The following is a 17826-nucleotide window of genomic DNA, read 5'->3' as shown; positions in this document are numbered from 1 at the left end:
TCATAGCCTCTGGTTAATGAAGTTTTATTGGATAAGATGATTACTTAATGAGTAGTCAGTCAGAAACGTACACAGAACTCCCTGTTGGAACATTGTGGCCTAAAGGAGCTTTTATCACAGCTTACCTCAGGACAGATTTAACCAAGAAGGGAAATTTATGAACTGACTAGTAGGTGGCAAAAAGGTAAGAAGTGTCAATGGTGGAAACAGTGAGCTCAAAACATGACACAGTGAAGAAAAAATTTACTATTGATTGGGAAATCATAATGATTAATCTGTAATGACTTTGCTCTGCCTCCAAAGTAAGCTTCCATATCGGATAATGTGACAAATCCTCTTACATTTTCCCTTCCTGCACTCCAACTACATAGCTGCTTTTTTAATCCCGTACTTTATTTAAAGTTGCAATCCATAACTTTTTGGTTAAAACAGTAATTAATCTACATAAAAACTAACCTGCAATTTTATGTTTTAAACAGAGATGGCGATAGAGAGGCAAAGGTTACAGAAGGGAAAGTTCAGAGAAAAATTTGCTGTTCATTTACTAAACACAAACTTAATACTGACATGATGATAGGTCATAAAAAGCAAAACAGTCAGAATTTGAACATTATTTACAATATTATTATCGTTCATAGCCTAAGGCAAAGGTTTTGAGCAATTTTCCTGTCACATTAATGACAAATGCACTTCATTTTCACGACATTCACACCATTTTCTTGTTGAATACCCACAATGTAAAAAAGATTGGTCCAACTTATAAAAGTAAGTTACCTGGTTGCTTAAATTTTTGAGTATATTGAGGTTACTTACTTTTATAAGTTGGACCAACACACTAAAAAATCTCTGATTTTGACAGACGGCAACATTGGCAGAAGCCATTGAAATGAATATGTCGTAAATATCGCGAAGTTTGCTTGACTTAATAATCTCCTTATCCGTTTCAATGTATATATGTAATGTATATATATATATATATATCCCAAGGGTTTTTCCCTCCTAGGTCTTTGTTTCCTTCCCCAGCTAAAAAGTCTTGTTTTTTTTCTCCTAGTGGGTTTTTCAACCCGGGAAGGCAGCCTTCTTGGGCTTAACTTAGCACCCTCGTCTTTTCGTTACATTAGTAATACGCACGCTTATAATGTTGATTCATAGCCGCAGCAAATTTAGCTGCTTGTGCTATCATGTATTATGTTGTGCTATCTGTCGATTTTCTGTGCTTTCCACTGCTTTTATTGATGTAAAGCTGCTTTGAAACAATCACCAATTGTGAAAAGCGCTATATAAATAAATTGAAATTGAATTGAATTTACTTATAACACTTTTTTTTATAAACTTCAAGATAAAGAAAAGTAAAACATGCTCTACTAAACTCTTTCCATAAAAATAACTCTTTTATTGAACTCGTCAATAAAAAGAAAAAAAACTCTTTAAAAAAAACGTGCTTGATGAGTTTTTATGTTAATCTGTAATACCGCAATTATCAACTAAATGGCGCACTTATCCAATAAAAAAAACTGAAGCAAAAAAATTATGTATTAATTTATACTCCGTCTATTTTTTAATAATCGCCCTGAATCTGATTGCTATAAAAAATTCTTTCGCAAAAATGCAAATATTTCAGCTTTTTGCTAAAAAACTATTTTTAAAGAAAAATACACATACTTAAGAGTTTATAAGCAGAGAAAAAATATAGATAGGATGAAAGTTTTTTCCCCCCGTTTTGTTTGTTTGTTTGAAAGCAGACGGTCTGGGCTGCGTTTCCCGACAACGTTCTCTCTTAGCGCGCTACGAAGACTCTTAAGTTAAACCTTAACTACAGATTTACCTTTTCTAGGCGTGTTTCCCGAACTGTACCTTAGCGGCTTTCTTAAGGTATACTTTCTTACGTACGACGTTACCAGGTGCTGTCCATGGCGATGGTGCTGAATAGGTTGATATCGATTGCTCGACAATCAATTGTTCACTTTATGTAAAAGGTACTTCGCTGCGTTATCAGAGAGCGGTGTTATTTATTAAAGAAACATTTCAAAAATAGTTCAAGTTACATTTATTAGGAATATCTGGTAAAAATATTTCAAATTGCAAACAAGAACAACTAAATATAAACCTTGTATATTTTATTTTATATCAAACCCATGCAAAACTCGCAACTTCATGTCCAAAAGTATAATGCATAAACTGCTCCAATGCATCCATTATTCCTTCACTTTAAAGGATAATTTATATTAGGGGTTCCCAATAAATGCATTGCACAGGGAAATAAGGTGGGTCGTGCAAGTCACCTGGCTTGGCATTACACTTAAAATATAGAAAAACAAATTGTTGTTCATTAGTTCACGCGTTTATGTGTTTGGACACTGCGCAAGCAGCGCGTTTACAATGCGGATAACGCTTAATTGACGCATTTCTGGAGCCGCGCCTGTCTGTTTACCTTAAATATAACATAAAATATATATTATATGATATATAAATATATAGTATGATTGTTTTAGGTTTAAGCTTTGATTAGTTTTAATGTGGAAAATTTGTTGACCTTATACAAGCAATTATCAAGTGGAGCATTTTCTTTTTAATGTTTATAAAGAATATGGCATGCACTTGCCTCAAAGTTATAAAACATTAAAAAAAACTTCGATGCAAAGTCGAATTAACATCAATAATAATATTTAGGAAAATCAACAATTATGATTTCGTGATAAATGTGCTCCCGTGGCATGCAATTTTTTAACTTGATTTGTTTTATTTGCAGCTAAAATAGCCGGTAAACTAAAGATTTAACGGATATGAAATGCACAAATAAAATAGTAAGATTCGCTGTATACCTGCCTGCCATAGTTTCACCAACTCCTCCACCCAAAATCTTTTTTAATAGTTTCTTTAGCCTGTAATAATAGTTCACAGCTGATGTTCCTTTGGAAAAAAATATAAAAAATCTAACAACCATCAGTGTAATAATGTCTAATTATGTGAATGTTTTATTCTTTAAATAAAAAATGCCTAATTTAACACGAAGTGTACTTCAACTTTTTTTTAAACAGATATTTAATTATATAGACTGCAATCTACACAAGCTTTTATCACAGTCATGGCCCCTAGCGGAGTCAAGTGGGATAAGGTAGAGCTAAGAGTGCTCCAGACCAACCTTCCGAACGAACGACTTACAGAAGAGATACGTAACTAAGAACGTTTCGGGAAACACGTATTAACGATAAGGTACAGCTTAAGGTACAACTTAAGAACAACGTAGCGCTAAGAAGGTTTCGGGGAACGCAGCCCTGTTCTTTCATTTGATATATTTGTATGTTTATATATTTTTGGAAGAACATTTTCCTGAAAGGCATTTTGTGAAACTTTTGTGAAAATCAAAAAAATGCTGGCGGGCAACTTTTCAAAAAAGGCTGGTGGGGAATGAGTTAAAACATACTACAATTGGTAACACCTAAAGAGGGAAAATTTAAGTGGAAAAAACAACATGATCTCACAAAGTTCCGTGGGATAGTCACGGAATTTTTTGCTCATTTTTCCGTGGCATTCTCACGGATCTCCGCATATTTCCGTGGTCCTGCCACGGACTTTCTTTTCCGTGGCATTCTCACGGATTGGTTACTCAACTGTTTTTTCCTATTTTCAAACCATTGTCGCTTCGGTTTAGGGTTAGATTTGGTGTTTTCATTAGTATGTCACTTTAAGTATTGGTTTACTATTTTTTCTGATGTATTCTTTTATATTTTCTAAACTTTAATCAATTGTCGCCTGGTGTTGGGGTTAGAGTTGGGTTTGGGTAGGGATGTCATTTTATGTAAATCTAACCCTAAACCGAAGCGACAATGGTAAGAAAATAGGACAAAACAGTTGAGTAACCAATCCGTGAGAATGCCACGGAAAAGAAAGTCCGTGGCAGGACCACGGAAATATGCGGAGATCCGTGAGAATGCCACGGAAAAATGAGCAAAAAATTCCGTGACTATGCCATGGAAATTCGTGAGATCAGGTTGGGAAAAAACCTGCAGATTTTTAGGGTTTACCAATTGCAGTAATGTTTTAAGTTAATCCAACACATTCATGCACAGAATTTGCATTTCCACCAAACCAGCTTGTTATTTATTCCGTATTAAGGTATTAGTTCACGTTCTATGAACTTTCCAAACTTTTTTAGCTATTTAGTGATACTTTAGTGGGATGTGCTTAACAGATCAGTAATCATTGCTTGTGATTGGCTGTCCCACCCCAAGGCCTCGATAATGACCGGCAGTGCCCTGAGCCTCGGCGTAGAAGGTGGAAAGTCTCACGGCGAAGCGGTTGGCCAACCGCACCTGAGCCCTTTGCGGAAAACTCCAAACCTTTACAATGAGTCCAAAAACAAGAGCACCTTCCGCATGTCCGAGAAGACCTGGGAGTCACGGAGGATCAAAGAAGAGATTCAGGATATCTTGTCACCAACGCCTTTAGAACTACACAAGGTGGGCAAAGATCAGTAAATAATTCAACAAATGAATCCTCTGTCAATTCAGCTCTTTATTTTAGAAGCATGTGTGTTTTCTGGGTAATCAAGATTGTCAGAAATAGGAAATATAAATACGTTTATTCTCACCTTATTGGGGATGGAGTCAAACTGAATTAAAATTAAAAATTGTTAATATTGTAAAAACATTTATGAGTATGTTTATCACAGAAAATCAACAGCATATGGAACAACATGAGTATGAAGTATGAAAGAAATTAAATATTTATTATTAATATTAATGTTGTTATTGCATTGTAGAAATTGCATCCAAACAACACATCCTTCTTATAAACTGATCATCATATAAATTAAATTGGGTTATGAACATGACGTTCCATTTCTTCATGTTTGCTGTCCTCATAAATTAATGAACATTTGTACCTCAAACTTTAAGGTGCTTTTCCCAAAATAAGTAATGCAGTTGTATTACGGAAAGTCTAAACCGATAAAATTGTGACTCATGCATTTGTCCATTCAGCATATCTGTGGTCAACTTCCAGTAAAATCTAACAGATCTCAGGAGCTTGAAGAATACATAAAGGAATAACTTGCTTACGGTCATGTCTTGTCAAACCTGTATGTTGTTATTATTATTATTTACTTTTTTTAGGTAAACTTTACAATAAAGTCCAATTTGTTAATGCACTGGCTTAAGTAAACTAACATAACATAATTTACAGTTACTTTTTTGTAGCAATTATTCTACATTAAAATTAAAATATATGATTTATCATTTTGGAAAATGTATTACTATAAACTAAGAGTAATAAATGCTGTGGAAGTATTGCTTACTAGTTAGTATAAAAACTCATGTAATCTTATTGTAAAGTGTTACCAGTTTGGGAAATTAGGGATAAAAATGATAAATGAACATTTCCATACCCTCATGTTGTTTTAAACCTGTATGAATTTCTTTATTCTTTATTCTGTTGTCGGGACCCATTGACCTCCATAGTATGTTTTCCTATTATGAAAGTCAGTGGAAGACCCTCAAATGGGCGTTAATGATAACAGAATTTTCATTTTTGGTTGAACTATCCATTCAACTCACTAATATTAATCAAATAAGGGCAATAAAATAAGTAGTTACTTTAAACTACACTGAAAAAATAACTTTAATAAAAATTATTTAATTAAATCCTCGTAACAATTTGCACAAACTTTTAGTAAAATGTACTGCTTTCATTTCAAGTACAACTTACATACCAAAATAAAAGAATGATTTAAAAAGATGAATTAATTGTGTATTTTACTTAGGAAAATCTAGTTCTCAATAAATGTCAACATTACTATAGAAATTATGAGGGTTTATCTAATATATTTTACTAAACCAAAAAGTTAGTTTTTTCAGTGTATAAATAAAACTATGCAAATTTCTCGGGTTCATTCTCAAAATTCACCATACGGGTTCGTAACGAGGATTAATAGCCTATTTGGACGTACTGTTTCTTTAAGACGATTTTGACTATAACTTCTATATAACAAAGTTTAAGCAGTCAAAGAAATTAGCCAAAGCAAATTTAAAAGAAATGAGCTTGTGGTTAAATGACTTTAAGTTTCTGCTGATCAGGTGACGGTGATGAAAGACCCGGAGAGCGACGACTTTGGATTCAGCGTGTCAGACGGTTTCTTGGAAAAGGGTGTTTACGTGAACATGATCAGACCAGAGGGACCGGCGGACCGTGCTGGACTCAGACCCTACGATCGGATCCTCCAGGTGCCCTCTTTTACACATTACCCCCTTAACTCAGCTATATGATCTGTCCCGCTCGGTTAAATATAAACATACTCGCAGAGAGCCCGAGGTATGACAATCCCATTAGGCCTTTCACACATCCAGTTAAGAATTAATTATTGGTAGATCATCACTCTTTATAAGGTCCATTCATCACTGGGTGTGGAAATGATTACATGTCTGATGACGAAACTTATATCTATGGCAGGTTAACCACAGTCTATAAAAACACCACAAGCAAGAATGGTGGGAGCCGTGGTTATGGATCAGTGCTGTCAGGGAGTATTGATCCATGAAGGACCTATAATGTCATATTACACTTAACCTTCCCATACGGCAAAAAAATATACATTTTGTAAGCCAAAAATATATTTTAAATAGATACTAAATACAATTTGAAGATGGTTATGCTCAACAGAATATATTTTTGAATTTACAAATATATTTAGTTTTAACCTTTATATATCAACATATATTTCAAAATGTATTTCAAGGACAAATACATTTCTATTTTTACATCCCATATGGTAAAAATTTATTTTTTAATAAAATATATTTTTAAAAATATGCTAAATACAAGTTAAAGGTGTAGCGGAGGATTTTCTCGAATTTTAGAATAGAACCGCCTTCTCCACTTAAAAAAAAGATGCAATTGCGCAACACTCCAGATTGACAACTAGGAGGACCAATAGTCTTGATTATCCACCCGGAAAAAGAACAGAAAAAAATATATTTTGAATTTGAAAATATATTTAATTTTAACCTTTTAAATTTATGTTTACAGGTTCGTAACTTAAACAAAGTTTTTCTTCCAATGCGACATGAATATATATTTTTATATGAATATAAAATAAAATTTTCAATGCCTTATTTACTTTTTAAATATATTTCAAAATATACAAAAATTGACTAAAAAAATCTGTAAAAAATATATTTTTGTAAACATATTCCAAATATATTTCAGCAAATATAGTTTTGGCCATTTTTTGTATATTTTGAAATACATTTAAAAATATATTTAAAAAAATATATATTTTTTATGAATATATTTCCTTGGATTGAAATAAATGGAGGGCTAAATTGATTTTTCAATGCTTTAAAATGTATTTAATTTTAAAATATATTTCAAAATATAGAAAAATGGCCAAAAAATATATCGGTGAAAAATAAATTTTTGTAAACATATTCCAAAATATATTTCAGCAAATATATTTTTTGACCATTTTTTTGTCTATTTTATATTTAAAAATATATTTTTTTGCCATATCTTCAGTCAGCTAGGTTTTTTTTGTCACTGTTATATTTAACGTTTTTGGTTTTTATACTTGATACTTAAAGGAAGTTGAAACCCCGGTTTATTTTATTTTATTTTTCTGGCCAGAAATACATTTTAAATATATGCTAAAAATATTTAGTAGAAAGAAATGCTCAACTAGATATATTTTTGAATTTGGAAATATATTTAGTTTTAACCTTTATATATCGACATATATTTCAAAATGTGTTTCAAGGGCAAGCAAAAACATTTCTAATTTTACATCCCATATGGCAAAAAAAAAAAACATTAAATATATGCTTAATACAAGTTAATTTATAAAGTGTACTTTTTAAGTTGAAAATGTATTTAATTTTATTTGTTTTAAACTGTTATGTTTACAGGTTCTTAACATAAACAAAGTAAATAAAGTAGGCTAGATATATTTTTAATGCTTTCAAATGTATTTTATATATATTCTCAACCCAGTCTCACCCCATGGCGTCAATATTTGATGACACTTGACCATGCGTCAATATGTTGACGCGGAGGGTATACCTTTCGCGTCATTTTTTGACGAACTGGGGACTTCAATACTATTAAGTCCGTTGCATTCTCTTTCCTATTTTCTTACCATTTTCTACCATTTTCGCGTCGGTTTAGGGTTAGATTTACATAATGACATCCCTACCCAAACCTTTTCCTAACCCCAATGCCAGGCGACAACTGTTTAATTTCGCGTACCTAATAGTATTGAAGTCCCCAGTTCGTCAAAAAATGACGCGAAAGGTGTACCCTCCGCGTCAACATATTGACGCATGGTCAAGTGTCGTCAAATATTGACGCCATGGGTGTGAGACCGTGTTAATATTCTAAATTATATTTCAGCAAATTTGTATATTTTGAAATTGTTAATTTTCATTTGCTTATAAGGCACTTGCAAATAAAAGGTAGTTTGTATGGTAAATGTACAGCACATTGCATAAACCAAACAAACAATGTAAGCTTTTAAAATGTTGATAGTTGTAAGTTAATGAAACAAAAAAACTTTTATTTAAATACAATTTAACAATCCAGCCCTCTTGTTTTGGGAAACCTGTCAATTCCTGTTAATTTTACAGATCTCCCACTTTCTTTTCCGCCAGGTGAACCACGTACGGACGCGAGATTTCGACTGCTGTTTAGCCGTGCCCCTCATCACAGAAGCCGGAGACAAACTTGAGCTTGTTATTAGCCGAAACCCATTAGCACAGCCGGATGACCCCCAGTCCCATGACTGCCATCCTCACTTCACTCCTGTAGTTCATTCCCGAGAGCACCAGACCAGCACACTGGACCTGTGACCGTTGAGACCGTAACCACACTGGGTCATTTATTGCAAAAGACCATCACAATGAGCCATGATTCAATTTAATATTATCCAGAATTTGAAAGATAAAAGTATGAAAATAAAATCAACTTTTTAGCACAGTACTGGAAAGGATCTGAGCCAGTTTTTAAAACAAACTGAAGCAAAACAATAAAGACTTGGACTAATACAATTCATACTGTATAAGGACTTCGCCTCGTCGAATTCAATTAATTTGTTCTACGTCCAAATGTTTACAGAAAGATCCTGCTGTTCCCCATTCCCGTAAGCAATTTTTGTGTAAGTGATGTCTTGGTTTTATTTAACTTTTTTCAATTTTAAATATTTACTTGTTTTTTTTTAGGACAATACAAACTGTGCCCAAATGTTTACAAAACACAAAAGGATTCTGCTTTATGAGTAGACCTCCGTCAGACTGAATTCTTGTTTTTCCGAAACCTATATTTCTTTGTGTTTTTAATAATATTGTTTGAGACACTGCAGGAATATCTTCAGACACATACAACTACAATAAACAGACAAATTACCACTTTTTTTTGCACACTATAACAAACAAATGAAAATTTCACACACACAAACACTTCAAACAACAATGCACAAGCTGACCCCCTGTTGCTCCAAAAAAAGAAACGTTCTGTTTGATATCGCCGACAATAACATCACCACAGCGTCTCTTGTCAACATCATGTGATGCGACACAGTTCCTCTTTCTTATTTTATATCAGGGTATGAGGATGTCCCATGACTTTTAAAAGCATTAGAGATGTTAGAGAAAATCTTGTCTGAAATATGAGAAGTAGCCTGTTTTAAACACATGAAATGTAGTTCCCATATTTTACAACCACAGCGGAATGATTTACAGCATAATTTAAAATCATCTTGCAATATTTTTTAAATGTCTTTACATTTGAGACTCTTAAGCAGTAACATTATTAATTATATTTTCAGAATTTTTTATTAACATTAATTACTTTATTATTATTCATACTCATATTCATATTCATATTATTATTATTATTATTATTATTATGATTGTTATTAATATTATTCTTATTCTTATTATTATTATTATTTTGTCCTAGCTTAAACTCATTCCCCTCCAGCATTTTTTTTAAGTTGCCTGCCAGCAATTTTTGTGATTTTTACAAAATGCCTTTCAGAAACTTTTCTTTTTTAAATATTTAAACATACAATATATCAAATAACGAAACAGACCACCTGCTTTCAAAAAACATCCTGTTAATCCTATCTTCAGTTGTTCTCGTTTTATAACCTCTTAAGTATGGGTAGGTTTCTTCGAAAATACCAAATTTTGAGCCAAAAGCCAAGATTATTGCATTTTTGTAAAGGACTTTTGTTAGAGATCAGATTCAGAACGAAGATCAAAACATTCACATAATTTTCTATGTTTTTTAATGAGTTGATGCTTCAGTTTTTTTAATAAATTGGTTAAGAGCGCCACCTAGTTGATAATAGCTAAATTTTAGATTACCGTAAAAACTTTTCAGGAAGCGTCATCAGAGAAACTTTTCTCTTAATTGACGAGATAACTCTTCAATGGCGGGGAAATAGTTAATTATCAATCCGATCAAGTGTTTACATGTCATTTTAAGCGGATTACAAAAGGTATAAACCACCCCCTCAAACCGATTCGATTTTAATTGATTTGGCTCTTTTTATTGCGATTAAGGTGTTTACATAGACAACTGTAATCGGTTTAAATGTTCAATACGATCCTTCGTAAACGCAGCTATTGTCTTGTCTAAAGATGCACACCTGTAACGTTTTTTTTTTTAAGGTATGTTTGTAAAAAAAAAAAAACTACTTGACCGATCCGGGAAACAAACAAGAAGTTGTGATGCTTATAATGTTGACACTTTTTTTAATGCTTTTCCCGCCATTGACGAGTTATCTCGTCAATTAAGAGAAATGTTTGCATAAAAAGTGTTACCGGTGTTCATCTGTAATACCGCGATTACTTACCCAATTTATAAAAAAAACTGAAGCAAAAAAAAATATTTACTAATTTTAAACTCTGTGTATGTTTTGATCATCGTTCTGAATCTGATCTCTAACAAAAATCCTTCACAAAAATGCAATTATTTCAGTCTTTTTTTGCTAAAATAAAGAAAAATAACCCATATTTAATCACCAAAATCAAACTATTTTTTGTTTATAAGCAGAGAAAAAAAATATATAGGATGAAACTTTTTTGGCTTTTGTTTGTTTATTTGTTTGTCTATTGTTTGTTTGGAAGCAGAAAGGTCTTTTCTTTTATTTGATATATTTGTATGTTTATATATTTTTAGAATAAATTTTCCTGGAATGCATTTTGTGAAACTTTTCAAAAAAAAGGCTGGCTGGTTAATTATTTTTCTCGCATTTTCAATATGCCTTTCCATTCCACACATCCTCAAACCGGCACCACAATAAACGCATATACTGTATCCTGTATGGGAAGCTTACTATGGGTAAGTACTGTGGTACCCCGGCATTCTTCCCTGCATACTTTTCTTTTAACACCCAACTGCTGACACAGTGTAGCATTCACACCAGTCCTCACAAATGTCTGCACCTCAAGGGCACCACGTGCACTCTCACAATAGACTGTCACCCAGCTGTCATTGGTCACCGCTGGCCAAATATCACAAATGTTTCCGCTATGGGCTATTTCGGACACAGTGTCACTTTAGAGCACTTGTAAAGCCATCGCATCTTTAATTGGTGTTTGGTACTTGCCAGGTCCTCAGCTGTTACAAAGGTCACGTCACGTTAGACACGAGATCCCAGAGTCTATTAACCTTAACTAAACATTTACCTAGCGTTACAAATATTTACCTAGTGTCATTGGTGGATCCTGGATGAATATGTATCCTGATGCAGCCTGATAAAGGATATCTAGATTTAGTTTTTCATGTTGTTATGTTTGGATTGTGAGATTATTGGCTGGTATAACAATCAGTCCACGCCCAAAGACCAATTTGAGAAATCTTTTTTTCTCAAAACAAGCTATTGCTGTGAACTTTTTAAAAGGTGTGTCTGATCTTGTATGTTTGTTAATGGTTCACTCTCAAAAAAGTTTACATTTTAGGGCAGCTAGGTATTTGGTTTAATTAAACGTATTTAGATGTCTAATTTATTCTGCGATTCAAGTGGATGACGTACAAAATCCCTAATTTTAACAGACTGTCTGTACAGTATTTACTGTATTTTTATCCCACACAAAGTCAGCGAACATTTATTCTTTTGCAGTCCAAGTTATGTGACTAATCCAGCTGAAGCCATTAGTTTATTTATCCTTACAAAGTGACCCAAAATGAGTTTAGCTAATGAAAACTTTCTTTGCCTTTTTATAGATTTCAAGTTCCTCAGTTCACCTATTACCATAGAAACCCCAAAATCAGCTATGTTCTGTTGTTTGTCAAAGTTAGCAAGAGATTTTATTTTCCTCCTTTTTAGGAGTTCCTCTCTCATGTGATTGAGTCTTCCCACGCTTAAATTCTATTTTTGAGGCTAGTCCTTAAATGTGTTCCCGTCCACACCAGAACACAAACCATAGTTATTTGTGAACTACATGAATTTATTTCCTCACTTAGATACCACATACAAAACCTAACTGCAGTGAAGTAGAAAGCACTCATTGTTCTAGATGTTGTTAAATTCTCAATCAAACAATCCGAGCCTCTGTGTAGGCCGGTTGCATTAGGAGTCCCCCAAGGCTCTCTTCTTGGCCCTTGCGAGTTTTCTTTTCTACACCTTCCTGTCTCTGTTATGTAACTTTAACAACTGGCTACCAAAGCTGTTTAAAAAAATAAACAAGTCTGCATTTTAGTAGAGCACACGTTGTCTGAAGGTGTCCGTACTGCAGGCCGAAAGTCAGTAAAGACTTGTTTTGGTACATACTCTTATTTGTTTCTACTCTCAAAGAGCAACAGTTGTCTTGTTCTCATTTTGTTTCAGAGACATTAAAATGTGTTGCTGTTTTAAATGTTGTTCACACTATTCCAGTAAGGAAACACGACGGAGGTCTTTTTAATACGTGCAATATTAAGGCCAGGGACAGGCTTTACAAAGGATTTTACATATAAGCTTTATAAAGCTCCAAATGTGTTCATCCCTATGCATTTTCCTGATTAATGTATGCATTGATATTAATGTGTATTTTTGAATGTGTAATATGAAAGCTCTATTCTCTGTATAGTATTTTTATATGGACTCTAAACGTGCTGTTTCCACAGCATATTTGAAGCACAATGAAAACAGAACTGATGAAAATAAACTGAATAAGCCTGTTCTGGTTTGCCTAGACCGGTTTGGTGTCTAAACCCATTCCTCATCAACAGAGGAATGTGCTGATGATATCATTTTCTAAAAAATATCACAATAAATGATTAAAATGTGAGTCATGTTTTAGTGTTTGTTGTTCGTTTGCTGACACAAAATGTGAAGTTTTGAGAAACATTATTGAGGAGGCGTGAAAACACTTAAAATGTCTCACTGCAATATAATTTACTAAAAATGTGTCATACTAATGCCTTTATAATCCAGCATGGTCTTACCAGAATCTATTTTATGAGTTGGCTAATTCGTATGAATTCATATGAAGTGAATCTTACAAAAACATATGATTTTTAAAAAATAAACAATAATGAAACCCCACCCCTAACCACAACGTTGCAGGGGCAAAATCAAATCGTTGGCACAAATGTGGTCGTACAAAATTCATACAAATAGCTACCTCGTAAAATATGTACGAATTTGCATGAGATAGCGTTATATAATCTGACATATGTTAAAGTTTGCTAATGCGGCTTTATATAAAATTGTAAATTAATTCTTATATCATAGTCAGATTTAATTTATTTCCACACTTTACATAAAATAGTTAAACTCATTTATGCGCTGCAAAAAAATAATTTCAAGAGAAAATTTTCTTAATCTTTTAATCTTGTTTTTTAGTAAAAATTATCTACAAATTTTTAAATTAAGACGCTTTTTCTTGATGAGCAAAACGATCCAAGAAAATAAGTCTAGTATTTAGACCAAAAATGAAATTTAAGTGATTTTGTGCATAAAACAAGCAAAAAATAAATAACTGCCAATGGGGTAAGCAAAAAAATCTTGAACATTTTAATAAACAGTAAATTCAAGAAAAATTTGCAGATTTTTGGGTCGTTTTGCTCATCAAGGAAAAGCATCTTTGTTTAATAATTGTTTGATATTTTTACTGAAAACAAGACAAAAACACTAAGTTTTTATTTCTTGAAAATCATGTTTTGCAGTATGTTCTTACAAATTGACCCACTGGACCTTCATTAAACATTAGGAGAACAAAATTAGTTATAAATTAGGGCTGTCAAAAGATTAATTGCGATTAATTGCATACAAAATAAATGTTTGAGTTTGCATAATATATTATGTTTGTATTGTGTGTAATTATTATGTTAATATAAATACACACATACATGTATAGATTTAAGAAAACATTTTATATTTGTATATAATATAAATATATAAATATACATTATATATACATTATACACATATATATATATTGAATACGATTAATCGCGATTAATCATCTGACAGCCCTATTGTAAATGGGTTGAAGACCTTAAAAATTGACACATTTGAAACAAAATGTGTATGCACAAAGGTCTTTAGCCTTGAATTGAAAGTCAAATATTTAAAATTATCAGGGCTTTTAAGGTTGCTAAACATAGACCCATGTAGCAATGACCCAGTTACATCTAATGGGATCACAATATGTTGGATCAACACCGTGTCCTTACAAAGCATCTAACCCAGTGGTTTTCAAACTGGGTTTTATAACATTTTATAAAAATTCATTAATCATAAATTCTGTGTAATGAAACCTCAGTAAGTAAGTCCACTAACCACCAGCACTGCAATGCATCAGTAGCTGTTTTGTGTAATTCAAATTCTAAGTTTGAGATTGTTTTATGTCATGATTTTTTTTGGAGGGGGGTTCGCAGAGATGCATCCTACCCAGCGGGTGTGTGGGGGGGGGACGCACACCAAGAAGTTTGAGAACCACTGGTCTAACCCTAGATTGCTCATAGCATTCCAATGTCATGTTTTTTAGTTTCTAAGCTTAGTAAATTAGGCATAGTAACTAAAGACTTTTAATAGCACATCTTGTCATATACTGCAGATGTTCAATTTTACATTAGTGTTTCCTTGCATGATGTCCAAGTAGTGCAGAGGTAGCTTCTGTTATTACAGTGTGTCCTTTAGGATCTAACTCAACAATAGGCCCTTACTTTCAATGAATGATCTGATTGCTTCGTTCTGCTGGAGGGGTTGCCAAAACATTTTACATTGGAAATTATTTATAATGTACCTCTCTTATGATGCTTTTCAACACCAGGGCTATTTTAAAATCTGAATTGAGCTGTATGACACAAAAAAGCACAGTTTTGTTTTTAAACATTCAAGATTTGATCCTTATTTATAATAGTTTTAACACAAAAAAATAATGGGTCAAAAATGGACACAACCAACTGTTTTGTTGAATGAACCCAGCATTTGGGTTGAAACAACCCCTGCTGTTGGGTTTGCCCATATTTGACCCAAATATTGGTTTAGACAACATACCATTTATTTTTTAAGAAAAAAAGTTTTGTATGCATCATTTGTCTGTATCTGATACTGGACCCAACAGAAAGCACTCAAGCCATTGCTATGGTTACCTCTTTAAGCCACATCCATTAAATCTGTGAGCTTCTATACAGCATCATGTATAAAGACTTTCTAACTTAAATTGATTACTAAATCGTGTTGTGTAAATATACAATCTGTAGGCCTACAGTATATACTTCCACAGTATACAATTCAGTAATCACAAAAATGTACATGAAACAGCATGTATGGGTTGTCTGCAAAAATATAAGAGATAATATTTGCTTCTTGCTTTCGGACACATTTTTACCAAATATAGTTTGTCGAGTGCGTCATCGAGTTTGGGAGGGAGTTTTGTGGGTGTTGACGTGCATTTTAACAGGATTGTCACAGAATACTAATCCTGTAACAGATGAAAACAAGACATTTTCTAGGGCAATGATCAGAGTCATGAGATGAAAACGTATTCAACTGATATCATCTAAAAAGCCTAAAGGGATCCGTTGTTGTGTCTTGAGCTAATTTCTGATGATCTGTTAAGAACAAGCTGGCCCTAAAGTATCATGAATGGAGTTTCTTTCCATTCATCCGTTGCATTTATTTTTATTATGAGCAGCCAACAATGAAGTATTTATGTGGAGGGAGATTACACTTTGAATTTAAGACCGCCAAGCCAAGCTAAACACACAGCAGGTAAAGAAAAGTCTTGTGTGAACAGATTTAAATTTAAGTTCACTGATAATCTTCAATGTCTAGAGCAGTGGTTCTCAGTGTGCGGCCCCCCTTGTGTACAGTGCATTCTTTCGCGGCCCCCCAAAAGAAAATTTATGACAAAAACAGTTCTAAAATGTAATGCTTTAATTAAACAAAACATATTAAATTATACCTAGTAGTGCTGTTGGTTAGTTGGCTTATTATTTTTTAGGTTTAATTACACAGAATTCATGATAAATTAATGTTTTTTTAAAATGTCATAAAACTGGGCCCCCCCTGGCACCATCTCGCGGCCCCCCTAGGGGCCCCGGACCCCAGTTTGAGAACCACTGGTCTAGAGGGATGAACTCAAACTTAACCTTATGTGACGCTCCTTACTGTGTTTTGAAGATTAGCTCACGATGCAATATTGTAATATGGTCTTACCTACCCTACAATATCAATATGAGCCGAATCTGATGCAGATGAACAAGTTGATCAACTTTACCACTTAAGTTCTGGCTGACGTCAGAGGTATTCAGGCCAATCACAACGTACTTGTAAGCTGGCCAATCGGAGGACACCTTTCAGAACGATGCGCTTTGCCTGCTGCATAACGCGTTAATTTTGCATAGATGAGCAACAGAAATGTACACTATGTGGAAATAATGTGTTTTTTTAACCATAAATAATGCAAACACATTGTTTTACACCGAATACACAAAATAACGTTGTTTTTAGGAATGTAATAGGTGCTCTATAAGAATGAATCCCATTATATGATTTGTTGTGTCATTTTTATTACATTGTAATTTAACTGCCTGTTTTGAACAGACCTTTTCCAGATATAACTGTAATAAAAATCCTTACATTTTTACTGTTAAAGGTGCAGTGCGTAATTTTTAAAAGGATCTCTTGACAGAAATGCCAAATAATATACAAAATTATATTATCATGGGTGTATAAAGACCTTTTAACAATGAACCGTTATGTTTTTATTACCTTAGAATGAGATGTTTTTTATCTACATACACAGAGGGTCCATTTACATGGAAGTCGCCATTTTGTGCTGCCATGTTTCTACAGAAGCCCTTAACGGACAAACTTTTTTACTAATTTGTCTCCCAAGATGACATGTTTGTCTGGTGGTGGCTACCGTAGCTTCTCTATGCGTTTCAAAAGCGAGGAAAGAGCAGTGGACTGAGCCATTGGTTGCAATTCGCAACCTCACCACTAGACTTCGCTAAAATTTACACACTGCACCTTTAAGTCTGGCTGATTGCAAAACTCCATGATTTAACTTCTTAGAAAAACTCAAGGACCTATCCTGCGCTGCAAAAAATGATTTTCAAGAAAAAAACGTAGTATTTTTGTCTTGTTTTCTGTAAAAATATCTATAAATTCTTAAATTAAGATGCTTTTTCTTGATGAGCAAAACGACCCAAGAAAATAAGTCTAGTTTTTAGACCAAAAATATCACATTTAAGTGATAAAAAAGCAAAAAAAATCTGCCAATGGGGAAAGCAAATTTTTCTTGAATTTTTTTCTTGAATTCAGTGTTTAAGAAAAATTTTCAAGATTTTTTGCTTACCCCATTGACAGATTTTTTTTTTTTTGCTTGTTTTATG

The 17826-nt window shown here is 33.2% G+C and overlaps 1 protein-coding gene across 8 annotated transcripts in view; it reads left to right on the top strand.

Moving 5' to 3' along the window:
• LOC141348976 (glutamate receptor-interacting protein 2-like) overlaps positions 1 to 9822 on the top strand; it is a 187059-nt gene extending 177237 nt beyond the window's left edge. For 7 of the 8 annotated variants that reach the window (XM_073865571.1, XM_073865569.1, XM_073865567.1 and 4 more), the window contains exons 22-24: positions 4233 to 4460; positions 6075 to 6221; positions 8640 to 9821. In XM_073865571.1, the coding sequence (XP_073721672.1) occupies positions 4233 to 4460; positions 6075 to 6221; positions 8640 to 8837 (573 nt within the window). In that variant the 3' untranslated portion in view covers positions 8838 to 9821. Of the gene's footprint in view, positions 1 to 4232; positions 4461 to 6074; positions 6222 to 8639 lie in introns of all 8 variants that reach the window. The other variant, XM_073865566.1, reaches the window with a different exon arrangement.
• The last annotated feature ends 8004 nt before the right edge of the window (positions 9823 to 17826 follow it).

This window comes from Misgurnus anguillicaudatus, unplaced genomic scaffold (assembly GCF_027580225.2).
Source record: "Misgurnus anguillicaudatus unplaced genomic scaffold, ASM2758022v2 HiC_scaffold_32, whole genome shotgun sequence".
Lineage (NCBI taxonomy): Eukaryota > Metazoa > Chordata > Actinopteri > Cypriniformes > Cobitidae > Misgurnus > Misgurnus anguillicaudatus.
Note: the sequence above shows the minus strand (reverse complement) of the source record. Positions and strands in the feature narration are given on the sequence as shown.